The following is a 17,796-nucleotide window of genomic DNA, read 5'->3' as shown; positions in this document are numbered from 1 at the left end:
GCAGTTCGTCTCTTTGCCCTTTGTACGCTGGACTCTTCGTGGCGGCGCAGAACGGGAAGATGTAGCCGATGGGAGATGAGGGATGAGCGCAAATTCAGCATCCAAGCGGTTCGTCAGTCGGTCATTGCCAGAGGGGGGCACGGCGCAACGCCTTGGAGCGGAGGGGGCCGCCCAATCAACTGAATGTAGCCATCTCTACACAGAATTTCTGGTCGCGGGGTGCGTATAGGAGAGTGACCGCCCGCCCGCCTGTCTTTGCCCGATCAGGCACTGCTGCAGAGTGAGACTGGCCAAGAAACGTCCGCGATCGGACCCACTCGTCTTGTCTTCTATATCTCTCGAGCCAGCACTCACCCAGCTGCGAATGCGTGAACAGGTATATATGCACTCACAACACTTCAAAGTGCGGAGGAGGTGTGAACTTCTCTGCTCTTCACTCTACGCACCCTCGAGATCGACTCATCGTGCTTGACCACTACAACTCCATTGCGCACTGCGACATCGATACATCTCGCACGCTGTTCGAGGTCCGTCGCAGTTCCCATCTGCAATCTTGACGTTGCTTTGTCTGCCAGCAGTGACGACCATGCTTGCCACGCCGACTTCGGCCTTCAATTCCGCGCCTTCTGCCTCGGCCTCGACTCCACCGCTTTCCTTGAGCGATGCTAGCATCGCTTGGCTCAATTCAGCTGCCAGCGCCAACGAGTGGGTCCAGAGGCTCGCAAGTCCTGATCACTTCAGCCACTCATCTTCTGGCCACGGTGGCACATACAAACCCACGCTTCGCGCCAAGCGAAGCAGCTCGAGCAACACCAGCGACGTCGACGAGGCTCTCAAGCCCTCTAGCATCCGACCGGCACTCAAATCTTCGAAGTCGTATGCCGGCAGGCCCGACGGACCACGCCGGCATGTGACGGTACGACTGCCAGAGCATGTGGCTCGCCGTTGGCCGAGCGCGCGCACCGAAGCTCAGGCTTGGGATGCCCCTTGGATCGCAGCGATGCACGACAGTGACATCGAGGCCGACTTGGAGGATGATGACCACCATGATGACGACGAATCCTCCACTCGTCTTGTTTCTTCGCCAGCCCACGGCTCGCCCCGGCAGCCAGCCACGGCGGCACGACAAGCTCAACCCATCAGGCCTGCAGTCGACTCCTTCGACGTGGAAAGGTCAACGCTATCGCTACGCCGCACGCGCACCTTCGCTGAGGCTCCGAAGTTTGACGCCGCCGCCTCAACACGACCCTGCAACCTGATGGCTTTGCGTCGCAAGCGACGTCATGTGCGCTGCGAGTCCGCACCAGAAGCATTCGGGCAGGATCTACAGTTGAACACTGCCTTGCCGATCGAGAGACCATCGTCGCAACTCGTTCCTGCGAGTCCACTCGCGTATCCTGTACCTTTCTGGGATCACAGCCGTGCATACAGGGCGGCGGACAAAGGCAGCCTCGGTCCTGCAGACAAGCTACCGCGCAATTCGAGTGAATCCAGCTTGGTCAGCTGGGCATCCAGCGATGGAAGTTGCCACGGCGATGCTGGTGATGACGACCCTGAGCAGCAGCTTGCCACCGCGATCGCGCGCTCTGATGCATCTGCATCTGGACTACGTTCGGCTGCGCTCCCTTCAAGTCGTGACCGTAGAGAAACCTCCTTCCACCACAATCGGCGCAGCGTCAGCTTGGACGACGTCGATTTTGACGACGTCGAGCACACTGACGACGATGGTCACGAGATTTACAGCAGCGCGGGTCCGATCGCTGCGACCATCTCTGTTTTGTTCGGTGGTCAGTCCTTAAGCCGACCAACCCGCAATCACTCCTCCCGTCACAATTTCGACACGGCCATCCGCAGCACTACGCCTCGCCGTGTACGGCGCGTGCGCGCAGCTACGACCGGTAGTTTTCCAACCGACACACCAGCCACTCTTGTAGCCGAGTCGCGAAGAGGCCGGAACGTGCAAAAGTCCTCGGGATCGTGGTTGGATCTGGCGAAATGGCTCGTGGGCTTCTCTGACAGCACGGTTGACCAACCTGTCAACGCTAATGCCAGCGAAGTGCTTTCCACGAGTGAGGTTCAGCCCACGACCACTGCTCGACTGCCAATGCCGTCGGCCATCTCGCGTAGCAGCAGTCTAGCCAGTCTTGGAAGTCTCAATAATTTGCCATCGCTCGTGCATGATTCGGACGAGGCAGACTCCGACTCTTCCCGAGAGGAGTCTGAGTCATCGTCAGCGCACCGCAGCTGGTCCCTCAGCTTCCCATCCGGCCGGACGTCGAACCGCAGCGAGGTAGACGATGACGGTCTGAAAGCAGCTTGGGGCGACCTTGCCGAGGTTCAGGCTAGCAAGGCTAAGAAGGCACGGGCAGAGCAGCTTCGTCGAAAGAATCAAGCAATAACGCTGCGCTTGACCCCCGTCTCATCAACGCTCAACAGTCCTGCGCAGGGAAAGAGGTCTGCTGACCACGCAGCTAGCTCGTCCATTGCCCCTGTCAGCCCGTTGTGGGACCGACATTTCGATGCAGAAGACTCGAACGCCCCTTATACGCGCAGCTGGGCCAGCGTTCTGGGCGTCTGAGCCCATCATTTCTGGAATCACTTTCTTCATCACCCAATTGTTATGACATCACGTCAGCCCACGGACATTCCAATCGGGACCCAGCATCACTCTGCAACAAAAGCATGTCTCCAATCTCATACATCACCACATCATTGCTTGTATCGACTCATACACGTCACACTCGTCCCACTCGCATCCCCTCCTATCTCTCCATAACGAATCTTTTATCGCTTGGGCGTCCTTCATGAGTGCGCTGTGAATGAGTCGCGGCATCGTTGACGAAGTTGCCAGGGATACACGTACGCAAGCAATTGAATGATTTGCGCCTTCTCTCCAGAGGTCGCGTCTCATAGCAGTGCAGCGTGTCTACAACGGCTTGCGAGCCCAGGCTAGGTAGCTGCCAGCGGTAAAGGTCGTCTCGGTCCACCGTCCAATGAAACAGTCTAGAAAGCTCGCTGACCCTTGTTTGCTGGTGGCGTAGTGCCAAGTGCGAGCCAAGATGATGTGAGGTGCGCGCATACCAGGCCTCATGCCGCGCACAGCCGACTCTGGACACGCTTCCAGGCCTGCTCGTTGGAGAGAAGTGCTGAGCTCGTCCGGCGTAACTGAAAGGAGCAAGATGCAGGGGGGGCGCAAGCGACGATATGAGCGAGTGGAGCGCGAGTGGGAGAAGGAAGGCCTGCTGTTCGGAGCGTAGAGCCGGGCCATCGCACGACGAGCTCACTGAATAATCTCCAGTCGTGCGCTCCGTGCGGAAGATAGCCAAGCGTGTCTTGCGCTATCAGTACAAGGGCGTACCAGCTCACTCTGGTCCGGTTGATGGTGTCGAGGACGAGGATGCCGCCTTTTTGGAAAAGAAGGTAGGAGGGGGTTGAGAAAGTTGGGATTGCTGGGGAAGGGGGGCGAAGAGGGGGGGATGTTTCGAGATTGCGGAAGCGTTGAGCTCACCTGGTTTGAGCACGCGAGCCATCTCTTTTAGTGCTGCGTCCAAGTCGAAGAGATGCTCCAGCGTGTCTGAGCAGAGCACACCGTCGTAGGTTTCCGAGGGCACGGGCAGATCCAAAGCGTCGCTGGACGCCGGCGTACGAGCGTGTGGCGAGGAAGGGAGGGGGGCGATTAGGAGTCAGTTGGAAACGCGAGAGGCGTTGCTTGATCGATTGCGACTGATGAGACTGTTTAAGCGCTGAGAATACACACCCCACGACATACTCGATGCTCAAGCCCCTCGCCTTGGCTCGTCTCTTTGCGCAAGCAATGGCTCCTGCGCTCAAATCCACTCCAGTGACCTGAGCTCCAGCGCGCGCTACGACCTCTGCGGCGATCCCTCCGCCACAGCCCACATCGAGCGCTTTGAAGCTGGCAGGAAGCACAGTGCGAGTGGTCGCACCTCCCATCGTCTCGACGTCCGCTTTTACTTGTGCGCAAAGTGGACTTTGTGCGGTCCAAGTGCGCAAAAAGTAAGGTATGCGTCCGTAGTTGACCAGTTGGAGTGGATGCTCCTCCTCCTTTTCTGCGCTCGCATCGACGACCCCACCATCGTCACCGTCACCGTTCGACTCCTCTGCAGAGGATTCGAAATAATCGTCGTAGAAATCATTGTCTATGCTCGTTTCTTTTGGGTCCAGCTTGGACAGACGATCTGCGAATGGTGTCGGAGGAGGGTTTCGAAGGAGAAAGAGCATGCTCCCTGCAAGGCTCAGAGCGCTCAGTGCAAGAATGGCTGCTTGAGGTTTGGCGATCGAATCCGACATGCTGTGCTGAGCCATATGCTGCACAGCAGCAGCAGGAACCACCGAACACAACAGCGGGCGTGCTTTGGAGGGACCACTCGTGACGGTTTGTCCCAGCATCAAGCCTGACATTCACATTCGAATTGAAAGGAGAGCATATATTGGGGGGACCTCCCGCTGGCCTTTGGATCTACACTTTGGTGCAGCATGAACATCAGCGCCGAGACGTGACGTCGATCGCCTCCACACTTGGACCCAAGCGAAGCAACTCCGCGGAGTTCCGCACACTGATCCCAAAATGTTTTCTGCTGGTTGCGCGCCATGCCGCTCTGTGTGACACGCAGCATCGATGCACATACATGCACACATCCCGTTGGCACCTCACGCAAACCGTCTTACCCACAATCATCACGACCGCCACTCTGGCACATCTCGACATGAGTCTGAGCCAAAGCGAACTGGATCCTCGACTCTATATTTCACAACATGTCGAGTGGTCGCAAAGTGAAGCACCTCAAGATTGGAGCTGCGAGCGGTTCTAGAAGCAGCGCTGCGGCTGCCCCGACCACAATGGATGAAGCCTTGGAGGCTGGCATCGAGCACGAAGAGCGCGGAGAGCGTTTCCACGCTGGAGCAAAGGCCGAGCGGTGAGCAGTAAGCGTGGCGATCGGGCCATCTACAAGCCGTCTGACTTCACATCCCTCTCCAACCTCAAACTGCCGCACAGCGCGTTCAACGAAGCGGTCAAGGCTTATGCCATCGCTGCACAGCTGGATGCCCGCAACGCCATTCCTCTGTACAACCTCGCGCGCGTACACTTCGTCCTCGCTACCCAATTTCAGCTGCCTCCCGAGTCGTGCGTCGCTTTGCAACAGTCTTTACAGCTGTACGACAGGGCGACCCAACTGTCTCAAGCTCTGCCCGAAATGTCCTCTCTGGAGCAGAACACATTGGCAGAGCTGCCAGACGCATTTGCATTGGATGTCAAGTACAACCTGCACGCTGCTCAGCAGAGCTTAGCTGAGCTGCTGGAGGAGAGTCAACGACCTGTAGATGAAGAGACGATCGTGTCGTTGTACAGCAGCGCAGCGTACGGCTTCATCAGCGTTGGCGACATGCAAAGGGCCATTCTGGACGACTCGGCACGACGGCAGGCTGAAGCGGACAGAGCGGAGGAGGTTGAAGACGAGATGCAAGAAGAGGACGCGTCCAGCGGGCACATGTCGACTGATGAAGACTCGGATGGGTATGCGGAGAAGGAGGATTGGACAGCCAGCCCAGTCACACCCGCAACGACGTTGGAAACCTTCCTGTCCGCTCACAGCTGCCTCTTGTCCATCCTTTCCCGATCTTTTCCTGCTGGCAGCGCGCCGCACTCCGGCACCACCAGCGCCCAGACCCTCGAAAGAGCTGCTCTAGATGCTCGCGATGCCCTAGCTCGAGCAGATCAGCTGGTGCTGACCTGCCCCAACCCCAGCGAGCTTTCCGACGAGGGGGAGTGGGAGGTGGCATTGGCGAATCTGCAAGCCGCAAGAAGAGCGGGGGTCATTGCAGAGGCTGACAGGAGGAGCGAACTAGCTTCTTTGAGCGGTCAGGTGTTCCCAGCTACGGCAGAAGACATGGCTGGCTTGAATGCGATCGAGGGGGACGTGTCTCTTGGTGGAATGCATCTGCTCGGTCTGGCATCCACCTCTACTTCTCCTTCGTCGACCACGGCTGCTCGGGATGCAGGTGCAGCTAGCTTGGTGACCTCGCAAGACGAATTGGTGCGACAAGCCTGCGATCTGGCCGATCAGCTCCTGTCCCTTTCAGTCATCCGCACTCGTCGTGCTCAGAATGCTGATTGCCGGAAACAAGCTTGGGAGATAGCCTCTCTAGCAACCAAGCTCTTTCAGTACGCTCATGGGACGCTATTGTCGCGCAAGGCGGGGGCCTTGGGTGCGATCGATGCTAGCACCTCTGCAGGCCGAGCACGAGCCAACATCAGCTGCAGTCTGAGCAGCGCCAGCCTACTGAGAGGTGGTCCGGCTGCCGCACCGCTTATGAGCGACAAGAGCAAAGAAACGTTGCTAGACAATGCCAGGATCTTTGCGAGGAGAGCGCTGGTGGAGATCGGACTGAGCTCGAGCGTGTTGCCGGAAGCATCTGGGGCAAACGACACTGCTTGGTCGGACGCCGCTATGCGAGCGCTGCAGGCTTGCGCTCCTCAAGGCGGCTGGGAAGGCACACGCACGACTGCGGATGCGATCTTGGCGGCTGTGCGAGCTACTTGGGCCCGACAACAATTGGCAGCAAAAGTGCAGAACGAGACGAAGCGTGCATCTTCGAGTGCAGAGCTTGCACACTTGACACGATGCGTTCAGACCTTGCTTCGAGGAGCGCACGCGCAGCAGTGGGCCGTCGCTCTCGCACTCGACCCCGCGGGCCCGAGGCGAATCGTCGAGGAGGGTTGGGAGTGCGCATCGCAAGAGGGCTCCTTCTGGGTCGCGTGGCAGCAGGAATTGCTTTAGCGTGATGTTTGATCTGTGGCTCTTTCATTGCAATACCCATGGCATGCAACCGATCTACATTGAAACCACTGCATTTTGGGTGCGGGCATCCGTGGATGAAAGATGAGAAAGGTTCTGAAGCGGCTCGACGAGCTTCTTTGACAAGCAAGCGCCGAGCATGAGATGATCACCCAGGGTACGATAGCGTCCTCTTTGATAAGCGCCCAATCACTCAGATTATGCGAGGTGAGCCTCGGACAAGAAGTCTTGGTGTAAAGTTCCAACGGGATCCAAAAGGAAAAAAGTTCGTGAGCATGAATAATGAACACGTCGACATTCGGGAACAGCCGAGGTGGTGTGGCAGTAGTGTGAGTCGGCGATTCGGAGCGCTGGCTGGCTGGCTGGCTCGCTTGCGGCCGAGGCGGCTTTGTGCTGCTGATCAAGAAGCGCTCCTTTGATCATGAATCCCTCTCTCCGCATGACATGACAAGACATGACGGTCAGCTCGGCCTCTCTATAGCTGCGACCTCAGCGGTGCTCATGGACGCCATGCCATGCATGCATGCACGGCATCAAGCAGGGTTTCAGGAACACACAGCGCCCCGCCTGCCTGCCTGCCTGCCTGCCTGCCGCTCCCGATTTCTCACACCGTCCATTCCCTTCCAACGTGGGGTGCGCTGCTGATCGTTCCTATCCATCGTAATCTAAAGAAGTCGAGTCATGCTCTCTCCCTTATGACGTGCTTCTTCTCCACACGTCTACCACAATCGCACACCGGTTAATCTCGAGACTCGCGAGCGACGAGCCGCTACATACAGCAGCAGCAGCAGCAGCAGCAGCAGCAGCAGCACTCGGCTTGTCGACGTGGCAACTCATGGCTGCTAGCGCTTTACGAACATCGCGAATACATGACCTCCGCGTCGCGAGTTGTCAGTGAAGTCTGGAGGAATGTCAACGAAGCTTGTAGATGTGGTGCGCATTTGCATTCACAACAATTCGACACAATCCTTGATTTGTGATGACGTTTTTTGTTATTTTCTCCCTTGATTGCATCCTCTTCGAGCTTTGGTGCCAACAAGTCATCAAATAGTCACGAACGAGTCACGAGTGCCAGGCAGCATATGGAGAGGAGGGACGAGCCGAGGAATATCTGCAGCTAGCAGAGCTCAGGACGTTTTTGTCCCCGCGATCGAGCTATACATGCTGCATGGGAGCGCGAGCCGGCGGTGAAGCAGCAATGTGAATCAAGCTTCTGCTGCGACTGGATCGCGACTGCATGCTGTATACAGCCAAACATGTAGTACAATGCACACGACCGGCGTGGCTTAAATCCGGTGAGACCTTTTAATTGCAGGCTAGCTTACACTTCGGATCACGACTTAATTGTGCACCGGGTCACGCGTGGGCGCCAGGCCTGCCTAGCTGCTGCTGATGCGAGCACAACATCCCGGCCAGCATCAGGCAGCAGCTGCTGCAGAGGGCAGGCAGGCAGGCAGGCAGGCAGGCATGTCGGTTCAAATCGCTCGACTTCGGTGGAAGCTTGTGGTTGCACCCTGCACATGGCATGCAATTAAGCAAAAGCGCTCTCATCCCTCGATCTCTCCGCGCAAAGGCGGACGTCGGGATGACTCGAACGGCTGCTTATGCTGCATGGCTGCTAGACTGATGTGCGGGGAAACGCGACTTTTTGCAGAGGGCAGTCGCGAGTTCAAAAGCGAGGTCGACCCTTGCACAGAATTCCTCGCACACCCTTTCCTCCCTCAGACTCACCCTACAACCATCAATGCGAGCCAATCACTCGGGCTTACTGCAACATACCCTCTAGTGTCGTGTGCAGCGTCCACAACGCAACGCGAGAGTCTCTGGCAAAGCCAAGCCAAGCTTTCAATTCGAGGTCTTTCGCGTTCCCAAATTGGCCCTCAGCCCCCCTCCGCCTGAGATCGGAAGCAGCCACGCCGAACCTTATTCGCAACTTCCCTCTTGGCAAGCCGAACCATCAGAGCATGCAAACCGCGCACGCCAAGTGATCAGTACAAAAGGCCAGCTCATAGTGAGCCAGACATTGTCGATATCGACATCAAGCTACTTTCAGAGAATGCAAGCAGAGCGTCGCAAGCAGCGAACACGACGACCACTCAGCAAGGAGCAGCAGCGCAATCAACAATTTTCCTTCCAGACATAGGCGACAACAAGCTACGGCAAAGACAAGAAAGCAAACCACATCGCTCCTGCAATCGTCGACCATGGAGCTCAAATTGGACACCAGCGAGTCGCACATCTACGTGTGGCCAGGCAGCACGGTCAACTCGGAAGGGCAGAGCGCCCAGGCTCCACGGGACGACGCGGTGCTCGTCGCCTTCATCACTTTGTCCATCCCAGCCAAGAGCTCTCCGCCCAGTCGCATTCAATCCCTATCTGTCACGCTCGAGGCTGTCGAGAACATTGGCGTGAGTTTGTATGCGCACATTTTGCCTGGTCAACGCGTCACCCGGTCATGTCAAATTAACCTTTTCCCACATGCATCCTCATCGGCAGTTTCCAAGCGGCTCTTACGAGACCAATCGGCCCTTCAAGGTCACGTGTGCTAGCGAGCAAGCAGTCGACATGCCCATCGAGGCTGGCAAATCCTACAGGTCAGCATTGTCTCGCACCTTCGCTCTTGGCAGGATGTCGGCGCCCCGCCCGCTCACGCTCATTTCTTCTCACGCAGATGGGAGCTGCCATTGTCCATTCCGCATGATGTCGTCCCTTACGAGAGGTGCAATCTTGGTCGCGTCTACTTTCGATTACACACCAAGCTACACTTTGCCGGCAACTTCATCACAAGACGTTCTTTGAGCGCGTCGAAGGACATGTTCATCATTGCCGTGCCTAGCGAGGACAATGTGCTGGATTACGCCCAAAGCCACGGCACCTTTGTGGAGCACCTCGGACCCGTCGCGTTGGCTGTCCGATCTCAGCACATGACCGTAGGCGGCTATGCTAGGCTAGCCTTGTCTTTACCAAGTCCGTCACCTACACTGGTGTTGGATCAGTTCTCGCTGAGCGTCGTACAGAATACCACACTGCACAGTCGACAAAGCGAACGGATAGAACGGGCCAGACCAGAGAGCAGAGTCATCACAGCCATAGACTTCGATGAGCTCTTGTCCAAGAGACTGCCAGACGGTACGTATGAAGGCAACTGGATCGCTCGCATGCCCCACGACAGCCAGATCAGGTGAGTGCGCAAAAGTCAGGCTGTAAAGTGCTTCTTGGCACTTACTAGCAATCTGTGACACCTCGTTCAGGTCAAGCACGCTAGCGGCGAGCAAAGCTGCGCTACGGTTGTCCCACTCTCTAGAGGTTCGCATCATCTATCGACCAGACGATCTGCCAAGCACCAAGCCTTTGCTGTATCGCGCCAGCTGGTCCTTGATATTACCCCACTGTGCATGCATGTGGTGAGTTACGGCTAGTCGCTGCACGTCCTTCCGCCTTTGCATGCTGACAATTCTGCCCTCACGTACGACAGGCGGTCGATGAGACTGCCGTCCTACTCGATCGCAGACCCGTGCCCGGTACCTGAGCGAGGCCGCGACGATTGGATGCCGGAGCGCTACGCCAACATTCACGTCTCTCATTCTGGATGTGCATGCGGAGAGACGCTAGAGACGCTATTGGCGTGGGAGGACGAGGTGGACGATGAGCAGGACGTGTGCACGACGCGTATGATGTGGGAGGACATGAGAAGGCAGTGGGAGCGACGAGGTCCGGGTAGTGCGGCAGCAGCGCGAGCGGAGCACTTGCGACAACAGCACTACAGACGAATGGCCAACGAGCATGCCGAGATTGCGCACGGTGGACCAGCTGCTATCGATACGCTCACACCAGACAGCGGCTCGGGAGGACAACCTGCCGCCAACTCGCTACCCACCTCGCCCGATGGTCCTCCCGACGCGGACGGATTGCCGCCTATGCCACCGGCTTTCGAATTCCCACCCTCGCCCGAAGAGAACGAGACGGAAGAAGAGAGGGAGAGAAGGTTCAAATCGGCCAAATCTGCTCAACAGTACGTCTCTGTCACGCCCTACCCATCTTGAGCCTCGTTCGCGCTTGTGGTACATTCTCCCTCTCTCTCTCTCTGAACCGATACAAAAGCCGCGACGCTCGATGTCTCGTGGCCTCACAAACTTTTGAATCTGACCAATGGCTCAGTAGTTTCGTTCAATTCCTCATGCATACAAGTGGACCCGCGACCAGCAGACCCCTCAATCCTTGTACAATAGTTTTGGCTCTTCAGGACTTGCAATCTTACCCAGCTTTTCTGCGAGACAGCGAGTGAAAGGTGATGGCCGCACGTGCCAATGGTGCTTTGGTGAAGGCAATGTCCGTTGGGGTGCTTCTTGCTTTGACTGTTTGCGATAAGTGGAGAAGGGTCAGGACCGGTGCGCCACATGCAGCAGCACCAAAGCAGTGGGTGATCGGAAGCACTTTTGCGCCGAGCCGGCGGCGCGTGTCCCTGTCGAAATGCTGTGTTGCGGCGACGTGCAGCACGAGAGGGTGCCGAGGGCACGAGAGGTCTTCTTGATGCATGCACACCATCATCCTTTGCGACTCCTAAGCATCGTCACCACTTTTCTCAACTTCTTCTGGCATCTTTTGATAGGTCGCCTATGCGCAGAGCATGAGCACAGCTTCGAAGGTGCGGTAGGACCTGGAGATTGCCGGTCGGCTCTGCCTGCTTGTGGCCAACAGCATCAGACATGCAGTCCTCGATCCCTTTGCACCCACTACGAGAGGACACGGATCGGCAAGCGCAGAGGACACTAGAAACCAGCAATGCTAGGGATGTATCTGTACTGCAGGAACGACCCCGACGGCGTGCAGGTGCTGGCGTCGAAGCCGTTCGGAGGGGGGAGCACGCGGGGGCTGAATCCTCGATTGATCCAGAGCGAGAGGCGAGGCGACAGCGATTCGAGAGCTCGACAAGCAAAGGGACTGCGCCGCATGAACAGGAGACAAAGGAAGGCTCACCCCACCTTGAGCCGCAAAAGCCCAAGAACAGCCTCAATGCTCTGCGCTTGCTTCCTCCCATGATCGCGTGGACTGTGCCCGTGCTCACAAGCTGGGCAAAATTCAAGCCAGTACTCCGCTCTGCCATCGTAGCTTGGATCTGCTTATTGCTGATGGTGATCGAGCCCATCGAGCGTCAACTCGGCAACGCGAGCTTCTTGCTGCTCGTCGGCGTCTTCATTCAACCTTGCGAACTGCCAGTGGTGGCAGTGATCGAGCGAGAAATCTTCACACTGGGACTGCTGCTCATCGCTTGGGCTTGGTCTTGCCTCGGCACGGCTATCGCTGTTCAGGCCCGCACGTATCAGTTGGCTCCGACGGAGGCTCCTTTGGCCTCCATCTTCTCTGGAGATTATATACAGGGCGGGGAAGCGGTCATATGCGGCTTCTTTCTGTCCATCGGTGCTGCTGCTCTGCTCTACCTCAAGGTACGCTTCGGGCCCTCGTGAGTGTCAGACGGCCGCATTGGTAGTGCTTCGAGCCAAAAGTCACTGAAATGTGCCGTTCGCATACTTCCATAGACCTTTCCTGTTTGCGGCGATCCTGTCGTGCATCTGCTTGGATGTAGCGTTGGGTTATCAACCCTTGTTTCCATACCCTGATTACATGCTAGCCACGACCATCATCAAGCCACTGGCACTCAAGGCTGCGGTCAATATTGGTGAGCTCCACCATGAAAAAGGCTTACTGTAGAGTTCGCACGCACGCCAATCGGGCGCTGACGCTCTACTGCCTGCGCTCCGCAGTCGTCGCGCTGTTCTTCTTCCCGAAGAGCGTCAACAGCAGCTTTGCCGACAAGCTCGTGGCAGTCCTGGCACCCATGCGTGACGCAGCTAGGAGCCAAATTGAACTGCTGCAGCAAAGTCCTCTGGATCCTGACTTCAATTTTACCCAAGTCCACGACCTGATGACCAAGAGTGAAGGCGGGATCTTGGCACTCGTTGGAGCTGGCCGGCTTCTCACCCGCGAAGTGAGCTTTGGCGTTGCGAGCGGACAGGATTTGAGCAGTCTTATCGCACTGGTTCGCGCCCTCATGAGCCCTATGGACGGCATGGCCTACTATTATCGGCTCATACGTGCAGATATGAAGCATGACCGTTTTCCGCACCTTTGTCAACAGCCTGGCTTCGAGGATGAGAGCCATGGTCAGCAAAGTCGGCCTGCATCGCGAGCCCCGAGCAGACCTGCCACGCCGGGAATAGAAGGTCCGCAACCTTTTCAGGATGTCTCGCACGCCGACAAGGCTGCCCACCGTCCATCCTCTTTGGCGCCTTTTGCGGCTCGAGAGAAGGGCAGCTCCTCGACTTCCACTCCTCGTTCGTCGCAAGATAGCTCCGGCAACACACGTCAGGCTCATCACGGCGCGTTCCTACCGCGACTCGCTCACCTCCACCTTCCTAGATCACGCCATCATAGTCCAGAGCCAGCTCCGAGGGTAGGGGCATGGGAGGCTCTGCGATACGCAGCGATAGAGACGCAACTGCATCGCGAAGCGCACAACAAGTTCACCGAGCAGTGCACTCGTTTGCTCGGCGAAACGACTTCCGAGCTGCTCGCTGCTCAAGCGGACGCTCTCGATCACATCCTTAGCTGGTTGGCGGACCTCAACCGCACTAGGCTGGCACTCTTGCGACGCAGGGTCTTGGGCAAAGTCATCGGAGGGCTACCAAGTGCAGACGCAGAAAAGCGCAAGAGCTCACAAGAAGTATTGGAGTCTTTGTCCAGCGCCCTTGAAAGGTTTCATACGGCGCGTCTAGGCTTGATTGAGCCTTTCAGAGCGACCATTGAGTGCACGGGCAGTCCGGAGGAGAGACCTCCGCACCGTTACTTGTGAGCGTCTCTTCTGTTGGCAAGATTGCTTCCTTGCGAGGTGCTGATCCCCAAACACATGTCCTGATTCACAGATATCAAGGATTTGTGTTCCAGTTCCACACGGCACGCTTTGGCGAGAGGCTGATCACCCTGTTGGAAGCGATCGTCAAGATGGAAGAGCGTCAAGATGCGATCGGTGGGCGCTTCTGGCTGCCCTCGCTACCTCACATCTTCTCCGCGGAAGCGTGGCACTCCGAGGGTACTGCTGATGGAGAGCATGGGCATGATGATGAAGATCCTGCACACATGGGTCCGGGCCACTCCTCCATGCTAGGACGAACAAAGAGGCGCGATCCTGATGCGCTGGAACCACAAGGAGCTATTCAACAAATTGGCACTCGTGCCAGCACCTTCCTTCACACTCTCGGACGTGGCAACATGCTCTTCTGCCTCAAGGCAGCCGCCGTCACGGCTTTTCTGAGCCTACCTCAGTTCATGCGCAGCTCGGCCAGATTCTGCTACGTCAATAAAGCCGTCTGGAGCTTGTTCATGGCACAGCTGACCATGGCTAGGCATCGAGGAGAGGTCGCATTTGGTCTCGTATCCAGACTCATTGCCACCACTGCTGGTGCCGCGATGGGGCTCGTCATCTGGTACATCGCAGCGCCTACAGGATATCACGCATCCAGCCCTTACACGCTCATGGTGACCGCCGCCGTAGCGTTTCCCATCGTTATGCTCGTCAGGCTAAACGCACCAGGGCCGCCCATCACGTCCATCATCACGTGCGTGACTGTGGCTCTGGTGCTCGGTTACAGCCTCAAAGACTCCACCAATCCCACGTTTGGTTTCCGCGGAGTAGGCTGGACTGTAGCCTGGCGCAGGTTCGTTGGTGTCCTCATTGGCACAGGTGCAGCGCTGGTCATGGCGATACTGCCCCCTTCGAGCACTCTGAGGAAGTACCAGCGCCTGGGCCATGCGGCGACAATCTCTGAGCTCTGCCAACTCTACTGCGACGTCGTCGCGTACGCTTCGGCACCCCATCATCCCGATCGATCGCCCACAGAGCTGACAAAAAGGCTGCTGGCAACGAGGAGCAAGCTGCGAAGGCTTGCGCTGACTCGCTCCGTCGTCACTTACGAGTTTTCGCTGCGAGGCAAGTGGCCGGTCAAGCGGTACGAGGAATTATCAGCTGTCGCGATGGAACTATCGAAGCTGCTGTCGCACGCAGTCACCGTGACGGAGAAGTTAGGCGAAGGATATTCTGCCGCCCTTCTTCGAAAGACGCGTTTCTTGGATCCGGGCTTCTTGGCAGATTGCATATCCGTATTGTCGCTGTGCGCAACTGCACTGCGGAGCGGCGAGCCTCTACCTCAAGTCATGCCCGTGCTGATGGATAGACTGCTTGTCAGCGGCACGAGCTATGAGCTCACAGACGTTTCCGACGAAGGCAAGGTCGCATCCGACAACGTTGCCGCTTCAGAGATGCATACAGCGGAGTCTATGGTCGGAGATCCAAGTCCTCTAGCACACGACGCATACAGATTGCCAAAGCACGTCGACATGGCTACACTTCAATCGGAGCAGTATCAAGCTTTTGCAGTAGGCATGACCATCGCTTTTGGCATCGTGTTGCGCATCGATAAGCTTTGCATGGCGACCAAGGCTCTCGTGGGGGAAAGTTATCCCGTTCCTGCGGATTGGAGTTCCAGTCGTAATCATTACGCGTTCAGCAATCCGCCTCATCGCTCATAGTCGCGGACCTCTGCCATGTACACTCGTAACTCTCCTCGGACCCTCCTTTGCGTTCTCGAGATGCAGACGCAGACGCAGGATAGCAATGGTAGCATGTCTGCAACTTGTATAATAATAAATTACTACACCTCACTAGGCTTACGCCTTGCACGTCCTTGGCGGCAATCCTGTCAAAGATCCAAGAGTCAGGCAGTGCCTGGTGGCATCATCAGTAGCTAAGACTGCGCTCGATGATTTGAGTGAGCTGCGCCTGGCCATCCGAGCCACCAGTCACGTCGCCAATGCCAGGTGCCAAGTCGAGAACACGACGCTGAGGAATGGACCCTTTGACGAGGGCGGACACTGAAGATGGCGTGGTGTAAGTGGGCTGCTGTCAGCGACGTACTTTAGCCTGTTTGCTCAGTAGAGCGCTGACTCACCATGTTCCGACTTGTATCCGACAGCAGCAAGACCTCTAGGCATGCCGAGAGTCTTGGTGAGGAATCGAGCAATACGGTCGTAGACAACCTGTCCGATCTGGTCGTCGGCCAGCCTAGCGATCGAATCCTGTCCAGCGTCTTCCTCCGTAGCAAAGATTTCCGCAATTTCTCTGTGCCTTTCGGGCGCTGATGCGGCTGTGAACTCAAAGACTGCTGGACCAGTCAAGCAGACGGAAAGACCATGAGGAATGATGGGATGATCAGACGCATAGCCGGGATGATAGTAATTGGCCAGGGTCTTGTTGAGCCCCGAGATGGGGTACGAGATTCCATGACAGAGATGCACACCCGCATTTCCAAAGCCGATGCCTGCAAATGTAGCAGCTAGAAGCATCTGTCCGCGAGCCTCTACATCTGTCCGGTCTTTGGCCACGCGAGGGAGGTACTTGACAGTCTGCTTCAAGGCCCAGAGCGAAAAGACGTCCGAGATGGGATTCCGGCCCTGGTAAGCTGGCCTTTGCAGAGGACCCGCTGGTCTTGCTCTTTCGGTGTAGGGGATAGCAGTGTAGCTCTCGAGGGCGTGGAAGAGCACGTCAAGACCTGCACTGACATGAACAGCCGTCGGGCACGTCTCGGTGTTGTACGGATCGACGATTCCGAGCAGAGGTCGCATGGCACGCGAGGCGATGCCCGTCTTGGCTGACGTCTCTGTGTGATCAAAGATGGCCGTGCCTGTCGTCTCTGAGCCTGTACCCGCTGTGGTAGGAACAGCAAGCAGGGGTCTCAAGACCTTGTCCACCGGCGTGCCCCTACCTATAGGCGCATTCACGAACTCCAAAATATCCGCTTCAGGATAGCAAGTGAACAAGTTGGCCACTTTGGCAGTGTCCATTGCGCTTCCCCCGCCCACTGCCAAAAAGTGAGAAAAGTCGTTGGCTCGAGCAAAAGAGATGGCGTCCGCCCAGCTCTTGTCGTTGGGCTCCACGCGTACTCGGTCAAAGATCTCGTACTTGACACCTTCACGCTCCAGCGCTTCGATGGATTGCTTCATAGGGGTCAAGTGCCTGACTGTGCTATCCGTGAATACGCCCACCTTTCTCGCCTTCATGTTCTTGAAGTCCTGGCCCAACTCCTGCGTCACTCCTTCTCCAAATCGAATGTTGCTGGCCGCAAGCTCGAAGGCGTACTCCTTTTGAGCAGCCAGAGGAACGGGAGAGGCATAGGACCGCCGAGTTGAGGAGAGCGTGTTGTGAGTGTTGATCATGCCCAATCCTGCTCGCAAAGCTGAAGTCGTCTCTCCTCGCATGCTCGAGCATCCGTGGCACGGGCAGCCCGCCCCATGTGCTTGCCGCATGAGGTTGACTGCAAGAATGGGAGGAGTGGGCAGGCAAGTCAGGCGACACGTGCCAAATTGACAAAAGCTGTGTAAGTAGAGGCCTTCCTAGGCGCCTGCGGCTGGCACACGACACACTGCCAGCTTAACCCAGACAGGTCAAGCAAGCTGCCGCCCGTTTGCGCGCATATGAGGTCGACGAGTGCCGAAGTGTGATCGTTTGATTCGTTGGAAGTGATGTCTGGATGCGTTCGGGATACAGTCGAGCTACTCACAGATCGCATTGCGCGTAGAAGGCGCGGCAGGTCGAACCATGGTTCCAGGAGGGTGGGTGTGCGCGCGCGAGGACCGTCTTTCAAGTCGAGCCTATCAGCAGTGTGTTGCGCATGAAGTGAGCACGAAGCGCGCTGCGAAGTTGGGCAAATGATGGTGGGGATGACAAGCAGGCCACTTAAGGTGAATTGCCAGAGGGATCGCAGCACTCATTCACATTCAAGTCGGGCGGGAGCACCTGTGTGTCATCCAGTCGCACCGCACAGTCTCAGTGACGGTCGCAGCAGCCCACAGCGCCATAGCTTTCTGCGTGGCAGCTGCCGCTGATGCCTGATGCTTGCCCGCCGCCCGGGCATCGGCAACCCCACAG

The 17,796-nt window shown here is 57.1% G+C and overlaps 6 protein-coding genes across 6 annotated transcripts; 4 read left to right on the top strand and 2 right to left on the bottom strand.

Annotated features, from left to right (window-relative positions):
- Nucleotides 1-586: 586 nt before the first annotated feature.
- IE81DRAFT_328254 (hypothetical protein) lies at nucleotides 587-2,578 on the top strand (the record flags this gene model as incomplete). The annotated part of the gene is made up of 1 exon (XM_025515097.1): nucleotides 587-2,578. The coding sequence occupies one exon, from the start codon at nucleotides 587-589 to the stop codon at nucleotides 2,576-2,578; it is 1,992 nt and encodes a 663-aa protein (XP_025372492.1).
- A 101-nt stretch (nucleotides 2,579-2,679) lies between these two features.
- Nucleotides 2,680-4,438, bottom strand: IE81DRAFT_320526 (S-adenosyl-L-methionine-dependent methyltransferase). Its single transcript, XM_025513057.1, has 4 exons — nucleotides 3,758-4,438; nucleotides 3,509-3,630; nucleotides 3,285-3,404; nucleotides 2,680-3,165 (listed from the first exon to the last, which is right to left on the bottom strand). The coding sequence occupies exons 1-4, from the start codon at nucleotides 4,309-4,311 to the stop codon at nucleotides 2,927-2,929; spliced, it is 1,035 nt and encodes a 344-aa protein (XP_025372491.1). The 5' UTR covers nucleotides 4,312-4,438; the 3' UTR covers nucleotides 2,680-2,926.
- A 231-nt stretch (nucleotides 4,439-4,669) lies between these two features.
- IE81DRAFT_364341 (hypothetical protein) lies at nucleotides 4,670-6,850 on the top strand. The gene is made up of 2 exons (XM_025516852.1): nucleotides 4,670-4,937; nucleotides 5,018-6,850. Exons 1-2 carry the CDS (start codon nucleotides 4,777-4,779, stop codon nucleotides 6,798-6,800), a joined length of 1,944 nt encoding a protein of 647 aa, XP_025372490.1. The 5' UTR covers nucleotides 4,670-4,776; the 3' UTR covers nucleotides 6,801-6,850.
- A 2,172-nt stretch (nucleotides 6,851-9,022) lies between these two features.
- IE81DRAFT_360805 (hypothetical protein) lies at nucleotides 9,023-10,903 on the top strand (the record flags this gene model as incomplete). Its single annotated transcript, XM_025516721.1, has 5 exons — nucleotides 9,023-9,226; nucleotides 9,315-9,412; nucleotides 9,490-9,999; nucleotides 10,070-10,222; nucleotides 10,294-10,903. The coding sequence occupies 5 exons, from the start codon at nucleotides 9,023-9,025 to the stop codon at nucleotides 10,859-10,861; spliced, it is 1,533 nt and encodes a 510-aa protein (XP_025372489.1). The 3' UTR covers nucleotides 10,862-10,903.
- A 459-nt stretch (nucleotides 10,904-11,362) lies between these two features.
- IE81DRAFT_320523 (hypothetical protein) lies at nucleotides 11,363-15,738 on the top strand. Its single transcript, XM_025513056.1, has 4 exons — nucleotides 11,363-12,279; nucleotides 12,356-12,495; nucleotides 12,581-13,664; nucleotides 13,739-15,738. Exons 1-4 carry the CDS (start codon nucleotides 11,525-11,527, stop codon nucleotides 15,399-15,401), a joined length of 3,642 nt encoding a protein of 1,213 aa, XP_025372488.1. The 5' UTR covers nucleotides 11,363-11,524; the 3' UTR covers nucleotides 15,402-15,738.
- On the bottom strand, nucleotides 15,476-17,650 carry IE81DRAFT_320521 (putative alcohol dehydrogenase). The gene is made up of 3 exons (XM_025513055.1): nucleotides 17,429-17,650; nucleotides 15,821-17,182; nucleotides 15,476-15,743 (listed from the first exon to the last, which is right to left on the bottom strand). Exons 1-3 carry the CDS (start codon nucleotides 17,466-17,468, stop codon nucleotides 15,610-15,612), a joined length of 1,536 nt encoding a protein of 511 aa, XP_025372487.1. The 5' UTR covers nucleotides 17,469-17,650; the 3' UTR covers nucleotides 15,476-15,609.
- Nucleotides 17,651-17,796: the final 146 nt, after the last annotated feature.

This window comes from Ceraceosorus guamensis, assembly GCF_003144195.1.
Source record: "Ceraceosorus guamensis strain MCA 4658 unplaced genomic scaffold IE81scaffold_6, whole genome shotgun sequence".
NCBI classification, from domain to species: Eukaryota; Fungi; Basidiomycota; class Exobasidiomycetes; order Ceraceosorales; family Ceraceosoraceae; genus Ceraceosorus; species Ceraceosorus guamensis.
Note: the sequence above shows the minus strand (reverse complement) of the source record. Positions and strands in the feature narration are given on the sequence as shown.